The sequence below is a fragment of the Melanostigma gelatinosum genome (genome assembly GCF_949748355.1).
Source record: "Melanostigma gelatinosum genome assembly, chromosome: 10".
Lineage (NCBI taxonomy): Eukaryota > Metazoa > Chordata > Actinopteri > Perciformes > Zoarcidae > Melanostigma > Melanostigma gelatinosum.
Window position 1 is genome coordinate 10,204,463 of NC_136643.1, and position 13,873 is coordinate 10,218,335.

General features: G+C 41.0%; 2 protein-coding genes across 2 annotated transcripts; both read right to left on the reverse strand.

Moving 5' to 3' along the window:
• Positions 1–619: 619 nt before the first annotated feature.
• LOC306783674 (uncharacterized protein) lies at positions 620–4,729 on the reverse strand. Its single transcript, XM_079277410.1, has 6 exons — positions 4,574–4,729; positions 3,870–3,906; positions 3,430–3,549; positions 3,106–3,246; positions 2,984–3,015; positions 620–2,411 (listed from the first exon to the last, which is right to left on the reverse strand). The coding sequence occupies exons 2-6, from the start codon at positions 3,892–3,894 to the stop codon at positions 2,382–2,384; spliced, it is 348 nt and encodes a 115-aa protein (XP_079133536.1). The 5' UTR covers positions 3,895–3,906; positions 4,574–4,729; the 3' UTR covers positions 620–2,381.
• A 6,033-nt stretch (positions 4,730–10,762) lies between these two features.
• LOC306783668 (GTPase IMAP family member 9-like) lies at positions 10,763–13,039 on the reverse strand. The gene is made up of 2 exons (XM_079277404.1): positions 12,949–13,039; positions 10,763–12,149 (listed from the first exon to the last, which is right to left on the reverse strand). Exons 1-2 carry the CDS (start codon positions 12,962–12,964, stop codon positions 11,119–11,121), a joined length of 1,047 nt encoding a protein of 348 aa, XP_079133530.1. The 5' UTR covers positions 12,965–13,039; the 3' UTR covers positions 10,763–11,118.
• Between the last annotated feature and the right edge of the window lie 834 nt (positions 13,040–13,873).

Sequence of the window (13,873 nt, forward strand, 5' to 3'; positions counted from 1 at the left end):
ATTTTTTGCCCCAACACGTTTTTAGATATTTCTAAGAACCAGTTGAAGACTTAGCAGGGGCCATGATTGTTAAATAGAAAGTCATGAATACAAGTGAGGACTTGGACTGAATGTCCACTTTGCTCCGTGTAGAGATAGATTTATATAACGCACATGCAGTCATGGTCACATTCACCTGTTGAGGGAACCAGATAAAAGGTTTACCCCCTCTTCATGCCCTCTGTGCATCTTTATGTACCTGCTACCTCTACGTTCCCATCAAAAACACATTTTGCATAGATGTTTTGATGATTAAGGTATAAAGATGAAGATGTTGCTTGTACATGAGTTCATAGAGTGCCATTGGACTTATACAAGCTACAGACTCAAATACTTCCCTTTGTTACCATGTTATTACATGTAACATGTTAATTAAGAGTGATGGTTAAATAGTAATAAAAAATATGTCAGCAAAGTAAACCAACAGTTTGCACATCACATGTAATTCATATGAAGTAGAGTTCTGGCTGATTAGATTACAAAATGAAACATTATTATTATTGTAATACTAGATGATCATTCAGACGCATAAATATAAAAAAAGACATTCACGTTTATTTTTTACAAGATTATTGCAGGGACATGCAGCAGAGCACCATTAATATATCCATATCTAATCATGTACAGACTGTAAGAACATTGTTCAGCAGACAATGTGTCTGAGGACGCAGTCAGATGTGGACATTGATATCTAGATATGGACTTGATCTCAGGCTGGTTGGATAAAACATTAGATGACAGAGGTGACATGTGATGGGAGGCACAGACACAAAATGGACATCGAGGGTTTTTCTGAAGGTACGTCGTTTATATGAAATCGTCATTTCAACATAAACAACAACTCCAGCGGTCAAGAAAAGTATTTTCTCAAGTTTAGCACAACAATTTATTGCAAATCACCACTTCTACTGCGGACTTCTTCCTTCCTGACAAGAAGTAAAGACTTAGAGACTGACAAAAGTGACAAAACTAACTTCCATCATGGAAGATGTGAGATTTAACACTTTGAACAGATAGTTTAGCTACATTGTTCTCTGTGTGTTTTACCATCGAGACTTTCAGATCCCTCAAAGTGAAGTAATAATCGGCTCTGCCATGAACACTCCTCCACCCCGGGGGTCTAACAGGAAACATACGGATAAAACACTGTTATGAATAATGTAGGACACGGCCCTTTTTACTGTAATAATTCACACTCGGCTACTGGACTCAGCTCAATTCATCTATTTAGTTTTAAAAAACACCAAAAATGCCCATGAATCAGTTTAAATCACTGCTTTACTGCACATTTTGTACTGTTTTCATTATAGGCTGGTATTATACATTATATACATACAAAATGAATGATAAAGATATTAAATCTTCATAATGTGCAGCAATAAAGCACAATATCAACTGTGGTGTTGGTTGGGGTTAGGTGTAACACTGACACTCTTTTAATTTGATGTTGACTTTGTGAGCCTCTGTGTTGCATGTCTTGTTAGTACTTGACAATGTAGTAAGAGTCTCCTGAATGATGATACTACTGATATTAATATTCTCACTTCTTTCATTGTTTGTGCACGCATTGTAAGACGGGTGTAAATTTAATCTTATATTCTGTTTTTAGGTTTATTTTGTAACATATGCCTTTTGACTAACTCTGGCACCTTTACAGCAATGTCTTAATTAATGTGCACTGTCCCTTATCAAATAAACCGATAAATAAAATAAAAATAAGTTGTTCCATTGTTCGTAGCCAAACTTTCCCATAAATTTGATTTGTCTGTTATGTCGTTCTTTTTTATAAATATCCTGGTAACAAACAGGACCAAATAGCCACATGTGCGTTACATGTGCTTACTATTGTCTCTATACAATGTGTGTCTTTTGTATCTTAATTGCATGTGATACAAAGCGATACAATTCTGCAAAAATCAAGCTTTGCCTTTGTACATTGAAAAAACATCAGACTTGATAGCTCACTCTATATGAGCCATCAGGTGTGCAGATATTAAAGTAATTAAAAGGTTCCTTAATTAAAATGAATGCCTTATCATTCCTTAATAGGAGACTAAGAATCATACTAAGAATCATGTCAAACTAATTGGCTTGTGTGTGGTGGGCGATGAAAGTGTTTCTCAGATGCTTAGTTTAAAGTATTATTGAGTTCACTCAACATAGCTTCGCAACCATTAAAAAAAGATATCAATTACATTATTAGCGAACACATTGCACTTGCAATATTGTTGAGCAACATTGTTTTGTGATTTCAATGAGCTGTGGATAGGTCTGGAGAACATCAGGCTCTTTCAGAACTGCAGAATGAAGAAGTCATCCGCCTTCAGGCAGTCGAGTTCCACTTAGAGCTCCATGTCTTCGTCAGCGGGGTCCTGTGAAAGACAACAGGTTTTGGTCATCAATCCTAAATGAATGAGGTTTTCATTTGCTTTTGGGAAATTGTACTTTTTGCAAATGTGGAACAAAGTCTTGGACACCACTTGTATGTGTCAGCATGTGTTGAAGCTGTGCATGTGGAGGTTGACTATCTTCTAAATGTCTGCCTGAGTGTGAATGTGTCTCTTTGCCCTGTCGCTGGAGACCTGATCAGTATGCTGTGTCCTCCCGGCCCTTTTCTGTTAAGATAAGCTTCCCTCAACAGGATAAGTGAGTATAGAAATGTGATGGATGGGATGAGTTTTGTTTCGCTCAGCTCACTTAGCAGATGTCCATTGGATCACTAGCAGCTTTGCTCAAAACGAGTGAAACACAGCAACACATGTTTTCAAAACGTGAAACATGTGTCATGTGCATTTCAGCAAGAGTGATACGAGGCTGCTATAAAAAGTATTTATGAAACATTCTTGGTTTGTCCCACTATGAGTAATTAGAAAAAACAAACAAACCTGTCAAAGTGTATTTTACTGTGTGAGGGTTTCTACCACTGCTGTGTGTGTGACCGTACCTGAGAGGAGGGCAGTGTTCCATTTTCTGTTCCTGAAAGGAAAGCAGTGTTAGGATTTTATGAAATGTCTGGGCCGAAAAAATATGTAACAGATCGATAGTAATGAGTTGGTAAAATGTTACCTGCACCACCTTGGGACGTTTTTCTGGACACGGAGAGATCGATATTGCAGTCAACAGTGACATCAGATATTTTATCAACGCAGATCACACTGCCCCCACATGCAGTGTGATCTGTGTGGGGATCCTGTCCACCAGCACTTCCTGAAGGAAGAAAAAATACATGTTCAGTTCAAATGTTGCCTTCATGTATTAAGTGTTCAAAAGGCTCAAACCTAAATGGAGTTGTAAATGAGCTTAACTGAAGCACAGTTATGTATTTTACAGATTTTTGGGATTTCATGCGGAACGGAATAGTTAAAGAAAATAAGAAATACGAAAGCGTACCAATCATACTTCCTGGATCACTCCCTGTTTCAATCCTACAGTTGAGGTTTTTTCCTGTTACATTTGTGATTTCTCTGGCGGTAACAACACTGTTACCTTTCGCGCTCACTGTTGGTGACCCTGTAAATATTAATAACAATCATAATTCAGAAACTTAACGATAATTCATAGAAAAGGCAAACTTGAACCTCTGACTTGATTCAAGGCAGACGCTCACAGTCTGTGCAGTGCAGAGTAGGGCCGTATACAGGAATGGTACCAGCTAATCTTTACCTTCAGCGCTGACCGGTGTCTCCTACTTTCTGAATTATTATTCTCAAAAGCACCTTCATCTTGTCTAATGCACTGGTTTGATTTTGTACAAATCTGAAACTCATTCATAGATAAAATATTCCTGCACTGCTTTAGGATGTAATCCGGGTTACTTGAAAGCCACTTACAGCCTTGTCCCTGCTTTGAAGCCATCTTGTCCTTGATCTGCAACGAGAAGGAAGATAACAAGGTGCTGAACAGAGAGGAAGTTTGACTGAGAGGTGACATATGCTTAAAGTTCATTTGTTTGTTCCCTCCTGTGGAATTCACTTTTAAAAAGACTTTATGTAACTACACAGCACAATGCAAACCTCTCAGGTCACGTGGGGGAAAATATGTAAAGTTGCTGGACAGGAAACCACAAAATGAAGACAAAGTCAAAAGAAGACTGAACACATCCTGTTTACTCGTTATGATTCTCTATGTCCTCTGCACTCAAAGCTAAGAGCTGGTTAAAAATATTTCATATGGCATAATATAAGAAAATACTGCTGTACAAAAAAAACATTGTTGTATACCTTTTAATTCTATCGGTGTTTTGTTGTTGTTGTGTGTGTGTGTGTGTATGTATGTATGTGTGTGTGTGTGTGTGTGTGTGTGTGTGTGATCAACACGTTAAGCTACGTTATTGTTTGCATAAATAACTTCTCTCTGTGACTGAACACGTTTAAACAGCACTGAGAGTAAAATTGAGAAATGTCTTCACGCACATACAAGCAGAACCGTTAAACCATAGACTCACACGACAGCCACGTGTACTTTACTAAAACTAGACTCCACACAGACAGAGTCTCTTTATGACACAACAAATAGAACAAATACTGCCGCCTACTTTTTGTGAAGTTCGACTTGTCGGACAAAAACTGCGGGAATAAAAAAGTTTCTTGAAAAAGGAAAGTTGAAATGAACAGTTTAAAAGAGTCTTCAGAAACCAAAAGCTCACTACTTCCCGCTTCTTCTCTCTGCCAGCTTTAAGGGCAGCACAGATAGTGCACTCCGTTTTTCTCGCACGCAACCCGTGAGTCATTGACAGCAGCAGGCTGTAAAATGGAGCACACACAGGAAGCGTGCAGCACATTTGACAGGGTGTAGTCCTGCCCTGAAGCACAGCACAATAACATGAATGTAAACAAACACATTTATAACAGGAGGGAAACACGATACAACGGGAGAACAGGCTTCAACATAACACCGGGGGAAAAAAGATGATTTACCAGTTGTAAAATGAGACGAAAGAAGAAAACATTTCAAAACAACATCCTATTTCAGTTTTTTTTCTTTTTTTTCCAAAGTCTCCTGTGCAAGAAGAAGTAGGCCCTACTCAATAGAAAATGAAAAATAAATGTTCTGGTGTAGAAATATGTTTTCATCTTTTTTAGACTTTAGTCTTTGTTTCTGGTAAAATAATGGATTCAACAGCAACAGAGGCTTATACTCATACTTGTCCATCCGGTATTTACTGTAAGTTGTGGTGATGCTGATGAGCGCGGCATGAATGAAGCCAAATAATATAATAATAAGTCATTATAACTAAAGTGGATGGCAATAAACCCCAAAACAACAAGGGTGTGATGGGATGTGATAGTAAGTAAAATCAGTGGTGTAGGGTGTGTGCATGAGTGTTGGATCGTCTCTGCTTTCAGATCTCCATTAACATGCTCGGTGAGAAGCTGATGGTGGGGAACCGAGACAGGGAGGTGCGTTCTCAGTTTGGAGGAGGAGCAGGAGTTGGTGGTGAATGTGGAGGAGGAATTAGCATCTCTGGAACACGACTCTTGTCGTAGAAGGAAATGTCCTGACGGCCCTCGATCAGCTCCTGGTAGATCTGGACGTGTGAAGTCCAACAGACTGGAGAAAACCACAAAGAAAATGTGTTGTATTAAAACACCATGCATCACCAAACCTCCATTAAAAAAACATTACACTCAGAGTCAATTAAAGGAGTGTTTACATTCATGAAGAGTTTCAACGTTAGCTGTTATTTCAAGATGATCACTCAAACATGTAACATCCTTGTTTTAACTTAATGACGTCTACAGTATTGATCATTTCTAAAGACCACATGAAGTTAAAACAAATGGCTACACACTGAGACACTAATCCATCACACTGCTATACATCAGCCTGATCAACACTACCTTGAGTTCAGACTAGTGGGAGGAAGAAGAGCTCTCTTTGGTCCATGGAGTTCAGCATCACAGTCAGTCAGCGAATGGAAATACTTCTGAGACACCTGTCAGAATGTACACAGAAAGACAGCTTTACTTTACTTTACAGCGACCGTGGCTTACTGGGTAGAGAGAATTGTCCGCCAACCGAAAGGTCACTGGTTCGATCCTCGGCTGCACCGTGTCCTGTGTCGAAGTGTCCCTGAGCAAGACACTGTTGGGAACTAAAGGAGCGTGTTTGGGTTATCAGCATTTAAGAAACTGAATTCTTGACATCAATAGAATTATTGATGTATGTAACAATTATTAATGATTATTAATATAAACGGGGCACCACCCTGCGAACAGGGACCAATAACCAAACGATAAAACTAAGTCTCATAATTAGTAGTCACTCATAATGTCAATAGTCTGCGTACGACTATACATTCAGTGCCAGTGAAGGTTTTAAGTTCGAGCACAGGCTACTACATACAGTCTTATCAAATACATATGCACAAGTAATCACAGACGACTGCTCCTGAAAGTATAACAGAGTTTATTGAATCAAAATAATAAATGATCAAATCAATTAATATTGCAACCAACAAACGTTATCATACAATTTGATATGCCTAAACTAAAGAATGAATAAAATGGATGAGAGTGTATGTCTGTGTGTGTGTGTGTGTGTATGTGTGTGTGTGTGTGGGTCTGTGGGTGAACAGGAAGGAGTCTTACAGCTACAGCTAGACTACAAAGATGGCGGCGTCGAGTGACGCTGGCCGAAAGGGGAGGGGCCGTAAGAACTACAGCTAGAAACTACAAAGATGGCGGAGTCGAGTGACCCGGACAAAATGGCAGAATGGGGCTGCTGTACGTAATTCACGTGTGCCGATGCAGCACGTGTGTGAGGCGCTCGTTTGAACGAGGTTCCCCAGGGGTAGAGCTAGGAGCTGTGTGTGTTACGTGAGAGGAGGAAAGAGAAAAAGGTGGGGGCTCATGAATCATACTTCTGCGTGCGGTCCGCGTTGTAGTGAGCCTGAGTTGCTGGTTCCATCACGCATAAATATACCGCTGTCGTCTTTGAACTGCCGGTAACATATGCCGTGATAAGCCACGCACCTCAGCTCACTCACAGAGTTGATTTAATGAGGAGAGAATACTACACGAAGTGTAATAAAACAAATGAAAGAAATCAAATGAATCCCAAGCAAACAGTCATAGTTGATACACAAATACAGCGGAACTTCTCTGTTCCGTAATGATTGCGCAATATCTCGATATCACGCGACAGTAACTTAAACACACAAAAACACGGGAATATCAACATATAAATGAATGGCCTGAATTAAATTTAAGTTAATTTAAGCTAAGCTATGCCCAAATGCCAAGAACCTTACTTGTAGATGCTTCGTTGCAACGTTGAAGTGTTCGTGAGCAAAGCGGTCCGTTTTCCTCGTCGGGAAGGGGGACAGGGGGGAGCTTGCGGGTCGGCGCGGCTTTGCAGCGGGCGCTGTGTGTCGCGCGGCGTTGAGCTGGCGCTGTTTCGGTCCGTCGTGGCGTGGCTCTGGAGCAAACGCAGACGTGAACTATCCTCGCTGCAGGGAGGACAGTTTAACTTCGGCTGAGACGACGTGGTCCGTAGGTCTCCCGGTAATCATCGGTCACGAGAGGAGCGAGGCTTCGTCGGGCTCCTCTGTGCCGGTTTGTGCACAAAATAAAAAGAAACAAAAAGCAGAGAACGGATCGCTGATGCGGGTTCGTCTCGCGGGCTGAGTGGAGCCGTACTCAAAGTGGAACACTGTCGTTTCGTCCAGCAAAACGGCTCGTGACCTGACAGGGTTTGATGAGGGTTTGAGGGGCTTCCTCGTGGCAAAGTTGGTTCATCTGTGGCCTGGGCGGGGGTGTCCGATCGAAGAGAGCGTTGCGTGCCTCCTGCTAACCCCGGAGGGAAAATTGGAAAAAAGCAATGAAGTGTGAACCTGCAGACAGTTTTGTAGAACAGGGGTTGAACCACAGGGGTCCTGGGGTCTCTTGGCCTTCGGCCAATGAGATTGCCGCGGTTACCATGGTTATTTTGGGGGGGGGAATTCACACCTGAGTGTGAAATCCCTTTGCTCTTATCAACTACAAATCAGGATGAACCCTTTGCTCGACAAAGTGAAGGCCTGATTCTCTTTGTCCACAGCACATGTTTAAGCCATCTGGTCAGAGCCCAACAACACTGTACCCCTAACTGCTCCCCGGGCGCCTGTAATTGGCAGCCCACTGCTCCCTACATATACAGGGATGGGTCAAATGCAGAGAATAACTTCCCCACTGTGGGACTAATAAAGAAATGTTTCTTCTTCTTCTTACTTTATCAGTCCAGAGATGTGATTATTACTCAGCTATGTTGTTGCATGTTATCTGAAAGGTTCTATTTACCAGTGTGTCTCTGGTCCCTGCTGTTCCTCTCTTAGGTCTTCACATGGCAACAGGAGGCAGTGGTGCAGTTCGATGGAGGAGGATGTAGGTGGAGCTACAGTTGTCTGGCAGATTCTTCAGGTGGAGTTGGAGGTGCAGGGTGTTGGTTGTAGCTGGAGGTTGAGGCTGCAACTGTCTTCAAAGATCTTCAGGTGGAGGCAGAGTTGCAAGGTGATGTCTGTAGGTGGAGGTTAAGGCTACAGCCTTCTGCTAGAATCTGCAGGTGGAGGCGGCAAATGCAGGTTCTGGCAGAGGCTTTAGGTGGAAATTTGAATGGCAGCTGTCTGTCAGAAACTGCAGGTGGAGGCGGCAGCTGCAGATTGCTGGCAGAGGCTTAATGTGTAGGCTGGCAGAGGTTGCAAGTGGTGGAGCAGGTTGAATGCTGGTCAATGGAAGTTGTTGAAGTAGCTTGTCTGGAGCATGACACTTCAGAGGCTGCAGGTGGAGAACAATCTCTAGTTACTTTTCAGGATCTGCAGGTGGAGCATGGGGCAGCAGTTGGCTGGTAATAGCTGGTGGAGGCATCAGAAGACTATTGTCAGCTGGAGGCAGAGTTTGGATCTGCAGCAGAGTGACAGAGGCTGGAAGTGAAGAGGAGTTTGTCTATTTGCAGGAGGATGTTTGGCTGGCGGATGGATGGATGGTAGAGGTTGTAGGTGGAGGGTGGAGGATAGTACTTCAGCTGGTTTGTAGGGGCTCTCCTGTCTTGGCAGGTGCTTTTGGTCCCTGTTGAGGCTGAAGCTGGATTACAAAGTGTTTTAACAAAGGCTGCAGTTACTCGTAGAGGGGAGGGCAGACTCCAACCCGGTAGGAGGCGTCCACGTGTACCAGTCCGTCTCCGTTGACTGTTCCGGTAAACAGAGGAGGGTCCAGTCTCTCCCACAGCTTCTGCTTGATGACCAAATCAAAGACCTTGGAATGTCCCGAGCTGGAGTGGAAAGCTGCGGAATGGGGACACAATCCAAAACCTCTGGACGTTCACAGAGGGGACGGGCCATGGAGGTGCGCTTCCTCTTGTGAGGAAAGGTCTCCAGTAGCAGCAGAGAGACGGCACTTTCTCTTCAGTCGGCTCCTGGTCAGAAACTCATGAGAGGATGTCAGTAAACTTCATACTTAACATATGTTTACAGTCTCACAGAGAAAAATATACATCAGATGAACTGCAGAGGACTACTTTGTAAAAGTAAAAGACCCTTCACAGATTATGTCCATTTTACAGGATTTTAAGGATACAATTTATTACATTTTTTACACCCGGATGCAAGAAGAATTGCAATGTGAGGTCAATACATATGAACGTGTTATAAAAAAGAGTGAAGCGAAGTGAATCAGTAATATTTGATAGAGCAGGGGTATTCAACTAAAATTCCAAAAGGTCCAGATTGAGAAAATCTGCTCATGCAAAGGTCCGGAACATTACAATAATATCTAACTTGCGCTATTTAGTGCCATATATATATTCAAGTAGCCTAGTACGGTAGTAACAACGTCTCTGTGTGGTCAACAACTGTCAAATCAAATAAAGAAAGTACACATCAATTATATTTTAAAATATAATATATAATTAAGTTTTCAAATTGAATGTTGTTATCATTCAAGCTCTGGAATTATTTGGCCCACTAGTGTTGCTGGCTGTTAACAGCAGCAGCACTACCCATAGACATTAAATGAGGCATATTTGTAGCGCTGTACAAAATGCCTTTTTTTCCATTAAAGCCTCGAATGAGGTTTTTCAAAAGAAGCTTTGAATGTCTGTCTATGATGTCATGTCAAGAACAATTCACTCGAGCCGTGGTAAAAATCATGAATCAATGGACATGTATTCTTGCAAGAAGGAACAGAGTTGAAACACAAACAGGTTATGCATCGAGGCTGCTCGGCGGTATAACGCTGAGCATCACAAATTTATACTTGTAAAGCACATGTAGGATTGGCCCCAGGATTGTTTATGATAAGGTCCCTGTCACAAAGGAAAACACACTCGCATCTGGCGTTCATTATCACAACACTTCAACACTTGGACAATTTGTACCAGTTCAAGGATCACACTCTTCGTCGCAAGGCGCCAGTCCTGGCATCTTCAGCAGCTTAATCATTATTGTTTAGAGTAGCAAGCTGAAGCGTCTAACTAGTTGCCCCCCTAATAGACAAAACATCTGTGATGTTCAATGTCAATGCCATGTGAAAGTTCAAGCAGAGCCACTCGAGAACTTAATAAAGAACGTTTAACTAATTATTACATGAACAGTCATTTAGATTTTTCTCTAACATGTCATCACCTGAAAAATTGGCAAGATATGTTATATGCAATCTGTAATCTGCAAGATAAGGCTTTTGACCTTTGAACTCTTGGTAGAACAGTTAATCATGACTCAGAAAAAAGTCTGGTATTAATATCACGTGTTTATTACAAGATCAGTTTATCACATTAACACTTACAGCTTTACATAACTTGTGAAAATAATGCTTTGACTGTTACGTCAGTTGTTATATGAGCTTTTAAATGTTCATGATATGCATACATTTATTACTATGAAATGTTAACTTGCACACTCAATACCTCCTAAGACCATATTCAAAGAGAAATCATGCGTGACTTAGCCTGATAGCAATAGTCTCTAGCTCTACTTACATGATTACAATTAGCTTCATTATCATTCATTCTGATGATTAAAAAAGGCAAATGTAGATTATAGTTCTGTGGATGAAATCATTTTTGTTTCATATATTCCTGTACTCTGTAGTTTAACTGCCTGAAAAATCAAAGTATTGTACATCTATTTCTGACTTTGGTTTTAGCCTCAGCTTCCTTTCTGGCCTCTTTTTCATGCATTTCCTGCAACTTTTCTCTTTTTTCTCTCAGTTCTCTCTCATGCTGTTCCTTCATTTTATTCTGCATGTTCACCATATTCTTTTCTTGCTCCTCTCTGTCTCTCTGTCTCTCTGCTTCTCTCTCTTTCCTCTCCCTCTCTCTGTCCTCACCCAACTTTTCCATCGTCTTCTTCATTTTCTCCTCAAACTCTTTGCTCTTCCTCTCGCTCTCAGCCTTGAGTTGGTCATTCATTTTCTTCTTCTCTTTTTCATATTTTTCTTGTAGTTTCTTCTCCAGTTTCTCTTGGTCTTTCCGAATTTGCTCTTCTTTCTCTTTCAGGATGCGTTGCTGCTCCTCTTCGATTTTCCTCTCTGCCTCTTGGAACATCTCGTTGGTGTAGTGGCTTCCTCCGTTCTTCTGGGCTACATTTCTGATCTTCTGGAGCAGCTCAGTGACCTGAGCGCGATCCTCCAGCTTATTATTGAAGACATGGTACTGGCCATTACATCTGTCCACTAGTTCCTGCAGGTCCGGACAATCCTCGAAGAACTCCTCAATAGATGTGTCAAGAAGGTCACCATGAGTAAAGAGCACCATGCTGTATTTGTCTGCAGCCTGGCCAAAGAGTTCTTGAATTTTCTGCACCGTCTGCTTTTCCTCTTCAGTGTATCTGCCCAGCTTGATGATCACCAGGAACACATGGGGTCCAGGAGAAGCATAAGAGATGCACTGGCTGAGATCTTCAGATGTTTTCTCCATTTTAAACCTTGTGTCAAAGAGGCCTGGTGTGTCAATAACAGCAACATGTTGCCCATCTGCCTCAGTGTCACCCTTGGAACAGTTTACAGTCATAGACTTTGCACTAAACTTTGAGTCAAAGCACTGTCGTCCCAGAATGGTGTTTCCAGTGGCACTCTTCCCAATTCCAGTCTTCCCCACCATCACTATCCTCAGCTCCTCATCATTTTTTCTGCTGCTTCCTGTGTAGAAGAATGAGTGACACTGAATAAGACTCTACATCAGGTTGTACACACGTTGTACTCAATGCAACTTGTACAGATATAGGAGAAAAGAAGCATCCATTCTGCTGCTTTGACAGAGCCAATAAAGGAGTTTGTTGGAGCTTCCAATTGACAACATTTGTTGCAGACTTTCATTTGAGACAAATAAATGTTCTCATCTGGCTTTCTCTCCATCATCTAATGTGGCGTCCATATACTGTTCAGTTCACCACTTACAGGAAAAGGCAGCAGGTCTTTTAAAGTGCCCCCTCTGTCAGCTGGAAGTGGAACTGGAAGTTGAAAACCTGTCTGCCTATCCAGACTGACACATTTATTTGAGGGTGTCTAAGATTTAAAAAAATAAAAAATCTTGATAAAATAAAAAAGTTAATAATAAAACTGTTTGTCAGTCACATCACTTAATAAATCAAAGAAAAGTCTGAACTGAACCTCCCGTCAAAAGACAATTCAACCTCCCTAATAACAATACAATGAACACAAACTGCATTCATCTGACTCAACTATGGATAATGTTTTTTTTTTAATTTTCTAGTGATGAAGAAATTGTGATGTTGAGTGTTCCAGAATTTACATCAGGTTACATTCTTGGTACTAAAGTCAAACTAAATGTATTTACAGTTCTACCCAGTAAGTCTAATACAGAATTAGTTCATAGGAGGTACAGAGGAACATTTCATAAAATTAGATTCAGTGGTGAGCACTGCTATATCAACATACAATAATTTACTTTAAAACATAGATACAGTTTCTGACTTACCTAGGTTTCTGGCCATGTTTGGGTTAAAGAGTGGAGTAGATACTGCAGCTGAAGTTCAGACAGTCCAGAGTGCGTCTCCTGCAGCTCTGTTAGAACGGCCCTATATGTACTAAACAACACCCACAAATAGAAAGGGAAACCAAAGCTATTTACGGAGGTTTCGGTTATGGAAGGATTATTTTTATGAAATGGGGTAAAGGTGAGAATATATGCTAAATACAATATAGTCTAATCATTTTGGAGTATACATAGTCTTGTCTTAACAAAGAAAGCAAGAGACATTAGTTATTCTAGATGAATTAATCAAGATAATATTACTATTAGCTTAAACAATCTCACAAGCTGTGTCACATAACACATTCAGTTTTTACCAGATCTTTAGTTTCGGATACATTTTTAAGAGTACTTTCAAATGTTTAAACCTTGATCCCTTTCCAAAACACATCCATGACCTCAGGTTGAAAATATTGAGAAAAAAAGACAATAATTTAACTCTGCATACAGTAATGATCATGACAGCATATCCCAGATAAATATGGAACTTGTGTGAAAAGAGTTTTTCTCGATGACCAAATGCTGGCTTATTTGTCACAGCATTTTACAACTTAACTTTCCTTTGCAAGTTCCCACTGTTGTTTGACTTCTGTTTGAATTCAGCCTTTCAAAAGTCTGATAGTTTGTCCCCTGTTTATCTGACTTCTGTATCAGACCCTGCTGTACTTCCAGGAAAGTCCCTGCGTTACCGCAACATCCCTGAGCATTTACAGGAAATGGCAGCACTTCTTTAAAGCAGCACAAAGCTCCCCCTCCCCTTCAGTATTTACAGGAAAGGGCAGCAGTTCTCTTAATAGTGCAGGGCTGCAAGACATTGCGAAGCAAGTTTATTTTTATGTGACATACTATCAACAAAGACAATTCAAAGTGA

What these genes read in the sequence shown, in the direction of transcription:
- LOC306783674 (XM_079277410.1), bottom strand. Translation starts at nt 3,894, where the DNA reads ATGGCTTCAAAGCAGGGACAAGGCT. An exon ending in TTCAAAGCAGGGACAAGGCT is followed by an intron (nt 3,550 to 3,869) that starts GTAAGTGGCTTT and finishes TAATATTTACAG; the next exon opens with GGTCACCAACAGTGAGCGCG. An exon ending in TGATCCAGGAAGTATGATTG is followed by an intron (nt 3,247 to 3,429) that starts GTACGCTTTCGT and finishes TTCTTCCTTCAG; the next exon opens with GAAGTGCTGGTGGACAGGAT.